Source organism: Budorcas taxicolor, chromosome 4, assembly GCF_023091745.1.
Source record: "Budorcas taxicolor isolate Tak-1 chromosome 4, Takin1.1, whole genome shotgun sequence".
NCBI classification, from domain to species: domain Eukaryota; kingdom Metazoa; phylum Chordata; class Mammalia; order Artiodactyla; family Bovidae; genus Budorcas; species Budorcas taxicolor.
The window spans coordinates 34,594,679-34,613,108 of NC_068913.1; the positions used below are offsets into that span (position 1 = coordinate 34,594,679).

Consider the following 18,430-nt stretch of genomic DNA (forward strand, 5'->3'; position numbering starts at 1 on the left):
CCATTCTTTGGTTTGTTCTCCACACCATAGCAAACTGACCTCCAGACTGTCCCTCCAGGCTGGTTTCTGCCTCAGCTATCTTTACACTTCCTTTGCCCACTGCTCTGAAGCTCCTTTCTTAAAATCTTTCCATGGCAACTTCTTCATCAGGTCTCTGGACAAATATCAGCTCTTTAAAGTAGTTTTCATTGGCTGCTGTACCTTAATTCACCACCTGTCTCCAGGTCCACCCCATCCTGGTCACTTTACAATACGTATTGTTATACATTATGATTCTTATCTGTAACTCCCTACTAAGATGTAAGCTTAGAAGGGTAGCTTCCTGGTGGCTCAGACAGTAAAGAATCCGCCTGCAATGTGGGAGCCCTGGGTTCGATCCCTGGGTTGGGAAGATCCCTTGGAGAAGGGTATGGTAACCCACTCCAGTATTCTTGCCTGAAGAATTCCATGGACAGAGGAGCTTGGCGGGCTACAGTCCATGGGGTCAAAAAAGTCGGACATGACTGGGTGACAAATGCTTTCACCACCCATGAGGGTGGGGTATCTTATCCATATTTTCACCAGGATATTGTTAGAGTCTGATGAATTATAGATAGTCATTAAATATTAATTGATAGAATAAGTATATATAATAAATAAGTGTCATAGACTGTGAAGAACAAATTACTGGTAGTATAAAGTAAAAATTCAGTTAACCAGAAGTCTCAGGCAATGGGAAAATTATGATAAAATGAATTTCCTGCTTCTTTTAAGATAGTTGTTAACATGTTATTGAAGGGCCTTAGTCTGTTTTACTAGTTTAATAAACAGTGTATATTAAATACAAACGGATCTTTCTTTGATGATATTGACAATAAAGGTAGCATATTAGAGTGTCTTAGTGGCACTAATGTTGATGGAAAAGAGTAAACTGTCATTTTTTAGAGTATGTATATGTTTAAAAAACCTAGTGAATACTATGGATTTCTTTATGATGATTTTTCATATAAAAATACATTTGTTCAAACTTTTAATCTAGTTTCTAATTTTAGGCATTTTAATATCAATAAGATATTAATAATGAATATTTTTATACTGTTAAAACAAATGTGAGACTTCCCTAGTCGTCCAGTGATTAAGACTCTGCTCCTCCACTGCTGGGAGTGTGGAGCTCGATCCCTGGTCAGGGAACTAAGATCCTGCATGCTGTGTGGTGTGGCCAAAATAATAATAAAGTAAAATTTGTTAAGAAAAAAAAAGAAAATGAGTGGAGGAGGAGGGAGTGGGTGGCACATACAGAGTTTTTAGGGCCATGAAATGGCTCCAGTGATACTAAAATGGTAGAAACATGTCCTTATACATTGTGCAGCCCATAGGATGGTCAGTGTTAGGAGTGAACCCTAATATAAACTGTGACCTCTGGGTGGTGATTGTGTGTTTGTGTAGGTTCCTCCATTGTAATAAGTGTGCACTCTAGTGGGGGAGGCTAATAGTGGGAGCCTGTGCATGTGTAGGGGTAGGAGGTATATGAACAATCCCTGTACCTTCACGCTCAGTTTCTTTATGAACCTAATTACCCTAAAGAATACTGTATTGGTTTTAAGAATTCAGGTACTGCTTTGAAAAGATAGACAAAACTGATAAACCTTCAGCTGGACTCATCAAGGAAAAAAAGATGAGACCCAAATCCATAAAATCAGAAATGGAAAAGGAGAAGTTACAGCTGACACCACAGAAATGCAAAGGATCATAATAGATTACAAAAGCTAGTAAAATGGATAAGCAAGAAAAAAAGTGGACAGATTCCTCAATATACAATCTCCCAAGGTAGAACCAGGAAGAAATAGAAAATACAAACTGATGTATTACCAGTAATAAAATTGAATCAATAATTTAAAAACATCCAGCAAACCAAAGTCCAGGACCACATGGCTTCACAGGTGAATTCTACCCACATTTAGAGAAGAGTCACCACCTCTCCTTCTGAAACTATTCCAAAAAACTGCAGAGGAAGGGACACTTCTGAACTTATTCTATGAGATCAGCATCACCCAGATACCACAACCAGACAAAGGTATCACACAGAAAAGAAAATGACAGGCCAGTATCCCTGATGGATGTACATACATTACAGGTAGTACTCTGATCAAAATGCAAAAGAATCATAGAATTTGATAATTTTTTTCTTTAAAGGGGCCTTTCACCTGGGGGTAAATAAACCATCTATTGAACAACTCTTGGGTGAAAGAGAAATATAAGTTGAAATTACGAATTTCTAAAAAATGCCAATGAAGACAGCATAGCAGACTGTGAGATTTACTTGTCTATGACCAACCTAGACAACATATTAAAAAGCAGAGACATTACTTTTCCAACAAGGTCCATCTAGTCAGGCTATGGTTTTTCCAGTGGTCATGTATGGATGTGAAAGTTGGACTATAAAGAAAGCTGAGCGCCGAAGAATTAATGCTTTTGAACTGTGGTGTTGGAGAAGACTCTTGAGAGTCCCTTGGACTACAAGGAGATCCAACCAGTCCATCCTAAAGGAGATCAGTCCTGAGTGTTCATTGGAAGGACTGATGTTGAAGCTGAAACTCCAATACTTTGGCCACCTGATGCAAAGAGCTGACTCATTTGAAAAGACCCTGATGCTGGGAAAGATTGAGGGCAGAAGGAGAAGGGGACAACAGAGGATGAGATGGTTGGATGGCATCACTGACTCAATGAACACGAGTTTGAGTAATCGCTGGCAGTTGGTGATGGACAGGGTGGCCTGGCATGCTGCGGTTCATGGGGTTGCAAAGAGTCGAACATGACTGAGCAACTGAACTGAAAAAGGAAAGAAAATAAATGAGTTTTCCCAGCCCCTAAAACTGGAAAAAGAAGCAAAAAGTAAATAAAAAAGCACAAAGAATAAAATAATAAAGATAAAATCACAAGTTAATGAGACAGAATAGAAAAGATATTTACTTAATAAATCAAGCAACCTTATTTTTTAATTAAAAGAGATCCAGATAATTCAATCATAAAGGAAAGAAAGCAAATAAAAATTAAGGGAATAAGTACAACCTGATAAATACAGTATGAAAAATTAAAAAGTGATAGGTCAGTTCCACTTACAGATTATGATATAAAAGTTTTAAATAATGTACTAGTGAACAGTATCTATCACCACATAAAGGAACGATACACCATGAACAGGAACAGAAGATTGATTCAGTATTAGGAAATCTATTAATATGATGTACTATATTAATAGATCTGAGGAAAGACTTATCATCCACAGATGCCAGGAAACCCTGGGCAGAATTCAACACTTGTGTGATAAACATTCAAGACAGAAGACCTAAGTGATACTTACCTTACATGAATATGTATATATGTGTGTATATCTGTCCTAAAACCAGCATCTTAATGGGGAAATGCTGAGATACCCATTGTTTCTACCACTATTTAACATTATACTGGAGGTTTAGCCAGTGCATTTAAAGAAGAAACTTCTAGGGACATGAGAATTGGATTTTAGAGTTTATAGCATGAACCTGGGAAGCACAGATAAATAACACTAATTTAGACAATTAAAAAAAAAGTCTTGGAGCTTCTCTGTGGTTAAGAATCTACCTTCAGGGGACACGGGTTCGATCCCTAGTCCAGGAAGATCCCACACACCACAGAGTAACTAAGCCCGTGAGCCCACATGCTGCAGGCTCCTGAAGCCTGCATTCCTTGAGCCTGGGCTCTGTAACAAAGAGTAGCCCCCTGCTCGCTGCAACTAGAGAAAACCTGTGTGCAGCAACAAAGGCCCAGCACAGCCAGAAACAAACAAAATTCAAAAATGAAATAAACTGCAAAGTTTAAAAAATAAAAGTCTTCTAAAATAACAGGATTTAAAATTATACAGAAATCAGTAGCCTTTGCATGTGGTACAAATAACCAGTGACTCTGTTAGTATGGAAAAAGAAAAACTATTTAAACAGCAGAGAAGATAAAATATTTAGGCATTGTATATTTCTTGTTAAATTTTTTCCTATCTCAGGAGAGCTATAACCATTTTTAAGAAATACAAAAGCAGACTCAGTAAATGGAAAGAAATACTTTCGAGTTTTCTCCAAGTTAGTGTAAAGTTGACACAATCCTGCATATGCTTTTATTTTCTAATCCAGTAAATTTACCCTGGAGATACACTTAAGTAGCACAAAACTATGTATGCCCAAGGTTATTCTGTCCACTTAATATTTGTTTACATTCTGTACTTTTCCCTGAATGCTTATCACTTTGAAGAATTTCTGTAGCTACCCCCTTTTTAAAATTTAACTTTTTATTTTGAAGTAATGGTATAGATTCACATGCAGCTTAATAAATAATACAGAGGTCTCCATATACCCTTCACTCAGTTTGCCTCCTGGGCAACATCTTACAAAACTGTACAATATCACATCTATGAAATTGACAGCATAATCCACTGATTTCACTCAGACTTACAGGTACTCAGTCATGTGTGTTTTTAGTTTATGACATTTTACATGTGTCGGTCCCTGTATACATACCACCATTCAGACATGGACAGTTCCTTCACCACAGGGATCCCTTATGCTGCCCTTTATAACCATACCCACCTCCCTTCCAGCCATGCCTTACCTCTGCCCCTTCCCTAACCCACAGCAAGCACTAATCTGTTCTATGTTACTGTAATATGTCATGAAATTATGAAGAATGTTGTATAATAACATCATGAAGAGTATTAAGATAGTACATGGACTCTTTGGGTTGTATTTTTTCACTCAGCATAATTCCCCTGAGATCTGTCCCAGTTGTTACGTGTCTATTTTTTTTATTGCTTTCTTTATTTTTATTTTTGCTTTTTTTATTGCTAAGAATATTCCATGGTATGGATGTGCTGTATCATTTTTGTTTTGTTTTGAAACCAGTCATTGAGGGATGTTTAGGTTGGTTTACACTTGAGGACTGTAAAGCTGCTACCATTGACTGAATGTTTGTGTTCCCCTAGATTCATCTGTCGAAACCAAATGTCTGGTATGAGAATATTAGAACGTGGGTGTTGGGAGATGATTAGGTATGAGAATGGAGGCTTCATGAATGGGATTAGTGCCCTTAAAGAGAGACCCCCAGAGAGCTCCTTTCCCCCTTTAGTCTTGTTAGGACAGAGTGAGAAGACTACTGTATAGAAACCAGGAGACGGACCATAACCAGACACCGAATTTGCAGTGACCTTGAGCTTGGATTTCCCAGTTTCCAGAACTGTGAAAAACAAATTTCTGTGGTTTATAAGCCACCCAGTTTATGATATTTCTGGTATAGCAGCTGAAATGGACTAAGCTGCTATGAACCTTTATTTATAGGTGTTTGTGTGAACCTAAGTCTTACTTTCTCTGGGATGAATAGCTAGGAGTACAGCTGCTAGGTTGTATGGTGGTTGCATGTTTAGGTTTTTAAGAATCTGCCCAACTATTTTTCAGAGTGACTGTTCTGTTTTGTATCCCCACCAGCAATGTATGAGCAATCCAATTTGTCCACATCCTTACCATCTTTCAGTGTTGTCACAGTTTTTTATTTTAGCCATTGTTAAAGCTATGCAGCTTCCCTGGTGGCTCAGAGGTTAAAGCGTCTGCCTGGAATGCAGGAGACCAAGGTTCGATCCCTGGGTCGGGAAGATCCCCTGGAGAAGGAAATGGCAACCCACTCCAGTACTCTTGCCTGGAGAATCCCATGGAGGGAGGAGCCTGGTGGGCTACAGTCCATGGGGTCACAAGGAGTCAGACATGACTGAGTGACTTCACTTTCACTATCTCACCATGGGTTTAATCTGCATTTCCCTGATGGGCTTCCCAGGTGGCTCAGTGGTAAAAAATCTGCCTCCCAGTGAAGGAAGACTCAGGAGATATGGGTTCGATTCCTGGGTCAAGAAGATCCCCTAGAGGAGGAAATGGCAACCCACTACAGTATTCTTGCCTGGGAAATTATGTGGACAGAGGAGCCTCTTGGGCTGAAGTCCATGGGGTCACAAAGAGTCGGATACAACTGAGCCACTCAGCATGCATGATGGCAAGTGACGTTCATTTTTGTGAACTTATTTGCCATCAGTATCCTCCAGTGAAATATCTCTTCCTGTCTTAGTCTGTTTTCAACTTGAATTCCTTTGTTTTTTAAACTGTTGAATTTTAAGAGTTCAATAGGTAATTCTAAAATTGATACATGTTAGAAAACACTCAAACTTGATGGGTAGCTATACATTTTTCATGCTCTCTCAACATAGATTACTCTTTCGAAAAATACTGACTCTTCAGGAAAAAAATGTATTGGAAGTTCACCGTTTCTTTTCCTGGCTGTTTCTTACATTGCATCACAGTAAAAATGAAAAAAATTTAATTTAAAGACTTTCATGACATCATCCCAATTTTATAATGTTCTTTGTACCTACTTTTCTTGTTGAATGTAAGCTGGATGGTAAGTTCATTAAAATTTCTTTCTGTGCTTTGCTGCATTGATTAAATTTTTATAATGAATATGTCATTTTTTCAAACATAATAGATATTTTTCCCTTCTAAAAACAAATACTGGAAATTAAATACATCAAATGTATTGTTTGAAGTGGTTAATTTAGTGATAGAACTGTAAATGACCATTACTTTTACATATTTTTCACATTTTTAGTTAAAAGTATTAACATCTCTATGTGACAAGTCCTAAGAAATAGAGATTTGTTACTTATTACTTGGAGAAAAGAAATATGTGCTTGTATTCTAAAATTTTATTCAAACAGAAGAACCTTTTATGCCTTTGTATAGGTCCCTACATTCCTCAAGGATTTATTTTAATGAATGATATAGTAAAGAGATATAAAACAAAAGGAAATTCTACATTCCTACTGATTATTTAAATTTAAAAAAAATTTTATAAGTTAAAATGTGCCACAGTTGTTGATAGGAAGATTGAAAAGTTGTCTTTTTTTAGGAAGCATGTATTAAGCCTTTCATATGTGACTGCTATTATGCTAACAGCTACGTATTTCATCAAGTCTAACCAAAAAAAATAAACCCCCCCCCAAAAAAGAAAATGCCAACAATTAAACTAGAACGCATTTGTCCATATCTCTCAGCACTTTTATTTTAGAAGTTCTTTTAGACTTAAAAAAAAAAAACCTGTTTCATTATAATTCTTATAACATAAAATCTATCATTTTATAAAACAAAATTTTTAAACTCACCATATTAAAGCGTACAATTCAATGGTGTTTAGCATATTCAGCATGTGTAACCATCACCACTGTCTAATTTCAGAACATGGCCATCACCTAGTAAAGAAGCCCTGTTGTACCTACTAGGGTTCAGTCCCAATTCCTCCTTCCCCCTCCTCCTGGTGACTACTAATCTATCTTCTCTTTGAATTTTTCTGTTCTGAACATTTCATAAAATGAAATCATACAAAGTGTAGCTTCTTTTGGGCCTGTTTTTTTTTGACTTAGCATGTTTTCACAGTTCTTCCACGCCACAGCATCCATCAGTTGCTTCATTTCCTTTTATGCTCAAATAACCTTCCGTTGTGTGGCTGCACCGCAGTGTGTGCATTCGCTGTTGGAACGTTTGGGTTGTTTCCACTTTGGGGCTTTGATGAATGCTGCTGCCATGAACATTCATGTACAAGGTTTTGAGTGAACTTATATTTTTCTCTTGGGTATATATCCAAGAACAGAATTGGCTGGATCATATGTTTAACCATTTGAGGAACTGCCAAACTTGTGGTTTTTTTTTTTTTTTTTTTTGAACAGACAGTTGCATTTTGCAGTCCCACCAGCAGGGAGGATTTCATTTTCTCCTCACCCACACCAACACTATTTATTGTCTGGCTTCCCTGGTGGCTCAGAGGTTAAAGCGTCTGCCTCCAATGCGGGAGACCCGGGTTCGATCCCTGGGTTGGGAAGATCCCCTGGAGAAGGAAATGGCAACCCACTCCAGTATTCTTGCCTGGAGAATCCAATGGACAGAGAAGGCTGGTAGGTTACAGTCCATGGGGTCGCAAAGAGTCGGACACGACTGAGCGACTTCACCTTTTAAAATAGCCATCCAGTAGGTATGAAGTGGAATTTCATGGTTTTGACATGGACTGTGCTGATGCATAATAATGTTGAACATCTTTTCATGTGCTTATTGGCCATTTGTATATCACCTTCAGAGAAATGTCTACTCAGATCCTTTGACCATTTGAAAATTGCATTGTCTTTTTATTGTTGAGTTGTGATAGTTCTTTATGTTTATTTTGGATTGTAGACCTGTAGCAGATAATACAAATTGCAGGTATTTTCTCCCTTTCTGAGGTGTGTGTTTTCACTTTCTTGCTAATATTCTTTAACTTACAAAGTTGTCGATTTTGACAAAATACAATTTATCTAGTTTTTCTTTGGGTTGCTTGTGTTTTTGTTGGTGTCACATCTAAGAAAATGCTGCCTAATCCAAGGTATATGTATTAAGTATAGCTATATGTATTAAGTATAGGTATACTGGAGTAACAGGCAAATTTGGCCTTGGATACGGAATGAAGCAGGGCAAAGGCTAATAGAGTTTTCCCAAGAGAACACACTGGTCATAGCAAACACCCTCTTCCAACAGCACAAGAGAAGACTCTACACATGGACATCACCAGATGGTCAACACCAAAATCAGATTGATTATATTCTTTGCAGCCAAAGATGGAGAAGCTCTATACAGTCAGCAAAAACAAGACCGGGAGCTGACTGTGGCTCAGATCATGAACTCCTTATTGCCAAATTCAGACTGAAATTGAAGAAAGTAGGGAAAACCACTAGACCATTCAGGTATGACCTAAATCAAATCCCTTATGATTATATGGTGGAAGTGAGAAATAGATTTAAGGGACTAGATCTGATAGATAGAGTGCCTGATGAACTATGGACGGAGGTTCGTGACATTGTACAGGAAACAGGGATCAAGACCATCCCCATGGAAAAGAAATGCAAAAAAGCAAAATGGCTGTCTGGGGAGGCCTTACAAATAGCTGTGAGAAGAAGAGAAGTGAAAAGGATAGGAGAAAAAGAAAGATATAAGCATCTGAATGCAGAGTTCCAAAGAATAGCAAGGAGAGATAAGAAAGCCTTCTTCAGCGATCAATGCAAAGGAAGAGAGGAAAACAACAGAATGGGAAAGACTAGAGATCTCTTCAAGAAAATTAGAGATCTCAAGGGAACATTTCATGCAAAGATGGGCTCAATAAAAGACAGAAATGGTATGGACCTAACAGAAGCAGAAGATATTAAGAAGAGGTGGCAAGAATACATAGAACTGTACAAAAAAGATCTTCATGACCAAGATAATCATGATGGTGTGATCACTCACCTAGAGCCAGACATCCTGGAATGTGAAGTCAAGTGGGCCTTAGAAAGCATCACTATGAACAAAGCTAGTGGAGGTGATGGAATTCCAGTTGAGCTATTTCAAACCCTGAAAGATGATGCTGTGAAAGTGCTGCACTCAATATGCCAGCAAACGTGGAAAACTCAGCAGTGGCCACAGGACTGGAAAAGGTCAGTTTTCATTCCAGTCCCAAAGAAAGGCAATGCCAAAGAATGCTCAAACTACTGCACAATTGCACTCATCTCACACGCTAGTAAATTAATGCTCAAAATTCTCCAAGCCAGGCTTCAACAGTAGGTGAACTGTGAACTTTCAGATGTTCAAATTAGATTTAGAAAAGGCAGAGGAACCAGAGATCAAATTGCCAACATCCATTGGATCAACAAAAAAGCAAGAGAATTCCAGAAAAACATCTACTTCTGCTTTATTGACTATGCCAAAGCCTTTGACTGTGTGGATCATGATAAACTGTGGAATATTCTTCAAGAGGTGGGAATACCAGACCACCTGACCTGCCTCTTGAGAAACCTATATGTAGGTCAGGAAGCAACAGTTAGAACTGGATATGGAACAACAGACTGGTTCCAAATAGGAAAAGGAGTACGTCAAGGCTGTGTATTGTCACCCTGCTTATTTAACTTATATGCAGAGTATATCATGAGAAACGCTGGGCTGGAAGAAGCACAAGGTGGAATCAAGATTGCTGGGAGAAATATCAATAACCTCAGATATGCAGATGATATCACCCTTATGGGAAAAAGTGAAGAGGAACTCAAAAGCCTCTTGATGAAAGTGAAAGAGGAGAGTGAAAAAGTTGGCTTAAAGCTCAACATTCAGAAAATGAAGATCATGGCATCTGATCCCATCACTTCATGGGAAATAGATGGGGAAACAGTGGAAACAGTGTCAGACTTTATTTTTGGGGGCTCCAAAATCTCTGCAGATGGTGATTGCAGCCATGAAGTTAAAAGACGCTTACTCCTTGGAAGGAAAGTTATGACTAACCTAGATAGCATATTCAACAGCAGAGACATTCCTTTGGTGACTAAGGTCCGTCTAGTCAAGGCTATGGTTTTTCCAGTAGTCATGTATGGATGTGAGAGTTGGACTGTGAAGAAAGCTGAGTGCCAAAGAATTGATGCTTTTGAACTGTGGTGTTGGAGAAGACTCTTGAGAGTCCCCTGGACTGCAAGGAGATCCAACCAGTCCATTCTAAAGGAGATCAATCCTGGGTGTTCCTTGGAAGGACTGGTGCCAAAGCTGAAACTCCAGTACTTTGGCCACCTCATGCGAAGAGTTGACTTATTGGTAAAGACCCTGATGCTGGAAGGGATTGGGGGCAGGAGGAGAAGGGGACTACAGAGGATGAGATGGCTGGATGGCATCATCGACTCGATGAACATGAGTTTGCGTGAACTCCGGGAGTTGGTGATGGACAGGGAGGCCTGGTGTGCTGCAATTCATGGGGTTGCAAAGAGTCGGACACGACTGAGCGACTGAACTGAACTGAACTATGTATCCAAGGTATATGTATTTTTGTATATGGTGTGAACTAAGGTTCTAGTTTTATTCTTTTTGTGTGTAGTCAGTTGTTCCTGGACCATTTTTTGAAAAGACTGTTCTTTCCCTCACTGAATGGTCCTAGAACTCTTGTTGAAATCCATTACCCATACGTGTGTGTGTTCATTTCTGGAGTCTCAGTTCTGTTCTGATGGTCTGTGTGTCTATTATGGCGCCACATCATCCTTAGTCCATATCACACTGCCTTAAATTACTGTAGCTTTGCAGTAAGCTTGAAATCAGGACATGTGAGTCCTACAACTTTGTTCTTTTTCAAGATTGTTAAGTTTGGGATCCTTTGCATTTCCTATTACTTTATTTCAAATATAGTTTGTATTCACTTATTTATTGTTGACCCCACTGCGTCTTGATTGCTGCGTGCAGGCTTTGTCTAGTTTGGGTGAGTGGGGGTACTGTCAAGTTGCAGTGCTCGGGCTTCTCATTGCAGTGGCTTCTCTTGTTGTGGACCACAGCCTCTAGGGCACTCAGGCTGCAGTAGTTGTGTTTCCCAAGCTCTAGAGCTCAGGCTCAGTAGTTGTGGTGCATATGCTCAGTCGTTTCGTGGGATCTTCCTGGAGCAGGGGTCGAACCCATGTCTCCAGAGTTGGCAGGCAGATTCTTTACCACTGGACCACCAGGGAAGCCCCCATATGAATTTTAGAATCAACTTGTCATTTCTAAAAAAAGGCAGTTAGAATTTTGATGGGGATTACATTGAGTTTTTAGATTTGGGAAACATTGCCATCTTAACAATATTATCTTCCAGTCCATCAAAATAAGGGATGTTTTTTCATTTATTTTAACCTCAACTTTCTTACAGCACTATTTTGTAGTTGTCAGTGTACACACCTTCATACTTTTGCTTTATTCCTAAGTATTTTACTCTTTTAGATGCTACTGTAACTGGAAATGTTTCTTAATTTTCTGATTGTTTATTGCTTTTTTTTTTTTTTTGATCCAGTCAGGGATCACACAGAGCATTTAGTTTTCAATCTCTTTGGTGTCCTTTCATCTAGCAGAGCACCGTGCCCCTCCCCCCAACTTTTTCTCTCATTTGAAATTTATGTATTTTATGCACCTAGCCAACTGTTTTGTTAAATCCCTGACAATTTAAATTTCTCTAGTCGTTCATTCTTAGTATATTCTGGTTACATATATTTGGGAAGAATCAGTCAGTTCAGTTCAGTCGCTCAGTCGTCTCCGACTCTTTGCGACCCAATAGACTGCAGCATGCCAGGCCTCCCCGTCCATCACCAACTCCAAGTTTACTCGTGTCCTTTGAGTCAGTGATGCCATCCAACCATCTCATCCTCTGTCGTCTCCTCCTCCTTCTGCCCTCAGTCTTTCCCAGCATCAGGGTCTTTTCAAATGAGTCAGCTCTTTGCATCAGGTGGCCAAAGTATTGGAGTTTCAGCTTCAACATCAGTCCTTCCAGTGAACACCCAGGATTGATTTCCTTTAGGATGGACTGATTGGATCTCCTTGTAGTCCAAGGGACTCTCAAGAGTCTTCTCCAACACCACAGTTCAAAAGCATCAATTCTTCGGTGCTCAGCTTTCTTTATAGTCCAACTCTCACATCTATACATGACCACTGGAAAAACCATAGCTTTGACTAGACAGACCTTTGTTTGCAAAGTGATGTCTCTGCTTTTTAATATGCTGTCTAAGTTGGTCATAACTTTTCTTCCAAGGAGTAAGCGTCTTTTAATTTCATTGGGAAGAATACAGTATAAATAATGCATCTTTTTTAGTACAGTCATTAGGAGGTCGGAGAAGGCAATGGCACCCCACTCCAGGACTCTTGCCTGGAAAATCCCATGGGCAGAGGAGCCTGGTAGGCTGCAGTCCATGGGGTCGCTAAGAGTCGGACACGACTGAGTGACTTCACTTTCACTTTTCACTTTTATGCATTGGAGAAGGAAATGGCAGCCCACTCCAGTGTTCTTGCCTGGAGAATCCCAGGGATGGGGGAGCCTGGTGGGCTGCCGTCTCTGGGGTCGCACAGAGTCGGACACGACTGAAGTGACTTAGCAGCAGCAGCAGCAGCAGCATTAGGAGGTCACTGACCTTTTTGCACACTGAGAGACCCTTTAAAAGACGGTTCCTTTTGACATCCTGGTAGTCTGTCACAGCTTCCTTGCTTTGTGGAAAACAAGATGTTCTGAGTTTCTTTGGTACATTTCATGCCCATACTCAGAATTAGCTGTTTCTCCAAGAAGTCCTGTTTCCTTACACTAGAAAATGATACTGGAGAACATAATCTGGGCCATAGAGGTCCCTGTTATGATTGGACTGGTCACTGTTTCTAGCCTCTTCACTAGTGAGTTAAGATGTTTTTAAAAGAAAAATATACCTTAACTTTATTTTACTTTGTAATTCATACATAAAAGGTTTCCATTACTTGATTTTGTATTTTTATATCTTTATGTTAGACTTTTAGTCTTTGCAATTACTGTGTTATAATCTGTATGTTTTAAAAATATGTGTAATCTAAGTATATACTCTCAAAGAATTGAAAATAGGACTCAGATACTTGGATGCCAGTGTTCACAGCAGAATTATTTTAAGTAGTCGATAGGTGGAAACAACTCAGATGTCCATACAGATGAGTGGAGTAACAAAATGTCATATATATACACACCATGGAATGTTATTGAGCCATGGAAAAGGAATACATACCACATGCATGGGCCTTTAAAAAAATATTACATTAAGTGAAATAAGCCAGACACAAAAGGGCAAATGCTGTATGATTCCACTTTTAAGAATGAATCTAGGACAGGCAAATTCACAGAAAGTAGATTAGAGGTTTTGAGACTGAGGGGAATGGGAGAAAGGAAAGTTTACTGTTTAAAGAGGTAGGGAGTTTTTGTTTGGCATGATGAAAATTTTTTGAAATAGTGGTTGGTGATGGTTGCACATAGTGTGAATGTAATTAATACCACTGAATTGCACCTTTATGTGTGTGTAATTAGCAGTGAATATCTTTGCAATATTATAGGTCAATGATGAATTAGGAATTTGGGAGAAACCATTCAAGCATTTGAGTTCTTGGAGCATTTAGCAAGAACTCTAAATGGCCTGAAATAGGTCTCTAAGCTTAGACCTTAAAAGGAACATCTGTATCTTTTGATGATAACAAATGTTATCATCAAAATAAAGTGAAGTCGCTCAGTCGTGTCTGACTCTTTGTGACCCCATGGACTGTAGCCTACCACGCTCCTCCATCCATGGGATTTTCCAGGCAAGAGTACTGGAGTGGGGTGCCATTTCCTTCTCCAGAGGATCTTCCCAACTCAGGGATTGAACCTAGGTCTCCTGCATTGTAGGCAGATGCTTTACAATCTGAGCCACCAGGGAATTCCTTCATCAAAATATGATAACATTTAAAACCCGAATGTAACAATTATTCTTGCATATGTTTTCCTAACAGTGTTTTACCTTCCTATATTTTATTAGCGAAACCATGTAGTGAACATAGTCATCTTTTGGTGTCTGTTCTCATTTTACAAAGGAAGGAGCAGGCTCAGAGAAGATGCCTTTCCCCGGGTCACACGGCTGTAAAGAACACAGGCATTCTTTCATGTCCCAGCACGGTTCTTACTGAATCATTCATTATATAATTACGTAATGCTGGTCTCCTGTGTGCTAGCACTGGGAATATGACGACGACTACAACAGACTCCATGTCCTTTCTCAGGCTGTGATTTTTTAATAAAGGAGAGTGCCCCACAATGATCATATTGCATGACAGTGAAGGCACTGCAGAGGGGCTGTTTGAAACAGTGTATGATATTCAGAAACCTCTGACATCTGGGTCAGTTTACATTTCTGTAACCATGTGAGTAAAGCCTAAGCTTTCCATCTTCTCTGGAAAACTGATTTTCACCTTACTAGCCTTTCACAGCCTTAGGCCGGCCCCTTAGAGCAAGCATGTGCACAGTGGGGGTTAAACTTGTTCTGCTTGGGAAAGAACGTGTTTTCCCCAGGCATGGACACAGACCTCTGCCACTCCTCCTTCAGGGACCGACTGACTTCTAGCAGGTAACCGTATCCCTGGTGCAGAGTAGATGCTGAATGTTTATTCAGTCAGTGGGCAGAGGTTCCCTAGGTCAGGCCTCCAGCTGAACTGCAGCAGTTCTGCTGCTTCTGCATCGCTTCACCTTTACCCACATGCGCATTTCCTGGTGTTTCTGTCGCCTGGGCACTTGTGTTGTTGCTGTAGTTTTTTGTTATTCTTTACTAATTGGATATGCCCATATTCTCCCCCCAAAAGGTAAATTCCATATTTGTTCCAGAATATCTCAAGCTTCCATATCTAGAACCTTAAAAGAAGCACAAATAATCCCACTGTAATGTTTCTATAAGGGGTAGCATTGAAACTACTGGAAGATCAAAAGTCAACATACAAATGTTTGATTTTACAGTATGTTTGCACTGTTTTATACAGTATGTATGGTTTAATGGTTTTAGGATCTTACTAGTATCAAGCTTCAAGAGCAACTAAATATTTGTTATCTTATCCTAATTTTCAGGTAAAGAAGATACTCCCTCGTTACTTGGCCTCTGTGGGTCTCTAACATCAGTGGCAAGTTACAAATCTCTAACAAGCCTAAAATCGAATGACTACCTTGCAAGTCCTACAACAGAGATGACAAGTCCAGGTCTGACTCCATCCTGAAAAATTGTATGTGAAAGCCAGAAGTTTTTATGTTGCAAATATTCCACATACGTAAGTTGGACTGCTGGGAAAATCTTTGGAATTTTATATTGTTCTGGGACATGTCTGGAATTCTGTTGCTTATATTAGAGAATTCAGTCCGCTCCATGTAAACTTCTGGGTGAAAAAAAAAATGCTGCCATTTTTCATTTAAAAATGATTATATTTGTCACTGAAGTTTAAAAATAGGCTTAAAAAACTTTCAGATATCCTCTAATAATCCATTGCAAATTGTACATATTTATTATTCAGCTGATTTTCATATATTTAAATGTATCATAGTTGCCAGAGACTGAGTTCAAGGTTTTATTCTAGATATTTAAGTATTTTCTTTTGCTCTCTTATTCAATGATTACATTTTCTAAAAATGACTTATTTCATACTTCATGAACTCCTTCCCAGGTTCTGATGTCTAAATGCCTTGTCTTTGAAGTGAGGAGAAAGGTTCTCAGCTGCAGTTTCATAGCAATTTATTCAGTTTGTCTGTAACAGTTACCATTTAGCATCAACCTAAAATTCCATTCAGCATTTTATAAATTTTGTAGGATGTGCATTTAGGCAGTTACTTGTGTTGGGGCACAAGGAAAGTATTTTACAGTATTTTAGGCCATTTAGGTAAAATGAATAACACTTTGTTTTCCAAAATTTCCTTTAAAGTTTACCAATTTTAAAATTGATCACATTTATGTCCCATAAATTGGAAAAACTGAAAAATGTAGAACAGATGTTGAAAACAGTTTTATCAGGAAAGATATCAAGTTCATTTAAGGATTTGAGAAGCTTTAAGATAAGGATCAGCAGGCTAATCACCACACTTAACAGCATGCCTGACATCCAGTGCTATTTTCTCTCGTGTGCAAGAATGAATTGTGTCTCACGTGCTTTAACAGCTTCTGTCATTAATCATGCCATAATCTCATTTTAAAACTGACCTTAAAAATTACTAGTTAAAAATTAGTTTTCTTAAAAAGCTCTGAGATGTCTTTTAAATTTTTGCAAATTTTGAAACAATTGTACATTTGGTCCCCCCAAATTCCACCATATTGAAAGAGGAAATGTACGAAGTATATTTTCTAGAGTAAGTAATATGAGGAAAACATGGTCAATTGTGCCAAAGATCTTTTATACATTGTTTACATGAAGAGGCTACTACAGTACTTATCTGGGACTTTGTATGCTATTTTTTATTTGTTAATAAAACATTACATTCAAACTTAGCAACTTTGACTATTGAAAGAACATTCCTCCTAAAATATTGAGAGAAAAGCAGCACTTACCACAGTCATTCTTTGTGTTCGAAATGTGGGAGTGTGGTGGTTCTCTGCAATACTTGACTCTCATTATTCAGAATTGAAGATAATAAACAGTAACAAGGCTAGTCATATGTTAAGACAGTTCAAACAATGTCATTTCAGGGATAAAGAAGACCTGGAAGCCCTTAAATTATTTAGATGTATCAGAACATACTCAGAGCTTTCTTCCTTTAGCTTAAGTCTTTGGTACTTGTAGTAATGCAAATATTCTTGAGAAATGGTACCATCAATCTAGTCTTAAGTCTGTATACCTTATTGTGAATGATGTATCTACAGCAATTTGTAATTCAGCATGGGGAATGGAAGGAAGGTTAAAACAAGGTTACTGGAAACCTTGGGAGGAGCAAATGAGAGACAATTAAGGGTGGGAGGAACTTCGAAAATTTTAGGCTAGCCTTAAGCACTGTTGCTGCTGCTTTCCTAACAGTCAGACTATTTAAATGCTTTCATTCATGGTCCACTCTCAAATGACATTATCCTTCAATAATTAAAGAAAATCATTGTTACATTTTCCATACATTTTTATAATATAGAAAGGAAATACAGGACTCCATAATTGATCAAAATTTTCAGATTTGGTCTAACGTGTACCGAATCTTGTGCATCTTCACACGCTGCTGAACGCATACTGAAACATGGCATCTGAGGACAGCGACTCTTCCTCCTTTCTTGGAGCTCTTGGTGTAAAACTGAGCTGCTAATGTGACTTCAGGTTTCTACACAGTTCATTCCACGCTAGTTATAGAGGTAGTCTGTTGATGTTTGCATGAGGTATGTCTCTATCTTCAGTAGTGTTCATTGTTCACACACTCTGCCCTAAATAGAAGGCTGAACTATATGCTACTATTTCCATGCGTATTTTGTTGCCTTGATGTACGATACTTGTTGCATGTATATTAAACATTTTGTACCATGCAGTAGTAGTCTTATTTTTTCTTTGACAAAATGTTATTGATTCAAGGTATACACTGAATTTTTGTTTCAACAAATGTGGTAAGTGTATATTAACACCTCAAATACTAATATGAAACTGATTTTGGAGAAATCTTCATTTTGTTTCAAATTATTTTTATTTTCTAAAAAATGACATGCTTTAAAATTGACAACATTCACTCAAGTGGTACAGGACAGTCGTGGTTTTGGCTGAGTTGTGATTTATGTAACCCTGTTTGTTTTCTGACGTGTAAAATGGACCCACCACCATCCTCTCAGCACCTATGTGATGGCATCAGGATAAAGTCAACATTAAATAAACTTATAAGTTCTGAAACAGTAAGTACCAAATGCAAACTACCATTAAGTGTGACTGACAGGAACCTTAAACATCCAAGTAGACTAAGTTGGTTTTAAGTCCTCTTTATTAGATGTACATACAAGTTTTCAAGTGGTTAAAAATGTTTCTCAAATTTACAACTTATGTAAATTCTTTGTTAAATTTCCCATTGTTGGTTAGTTTCTGGTTTTGATAAA

The 18,430-nt window shown here is 38.4% G+C and overlaps 1 protein-coding gene and 1 non-coding gene across 2 annotated transcripts in view; both read left to right on the forward strand.

The window, feature by feature from the left end:
• The window catches only part of RUNDC3B (RUN domain containing 3B), a 173,006-nt gene extending 157,398 nt beyond the window's left edge, over nucleotides 1-15,608 (forward strand). The window contains exon 12 of the mRNA XM_052638590.1: nucleotides 15,463-15,608. Coding sequence (XP_052494550.1) covers nucleotides 15,463-15,608 — 146 coding nt within the window. The remainder of the gene's footprint in view (nucleotides 1-15,462) is intronic.
• On the forward strand, nucleotides 5,579-5,650 carry TRNAS-GGA (transfer RNA serine (anticodon GGA)). Its single transcript has one exon. It is a non-coding gene; the product is annotated as a tRNA-Ser (tRNA).
• Nucleotides 15,609-18,430: the final 2,822 nt, after the last annotated feature.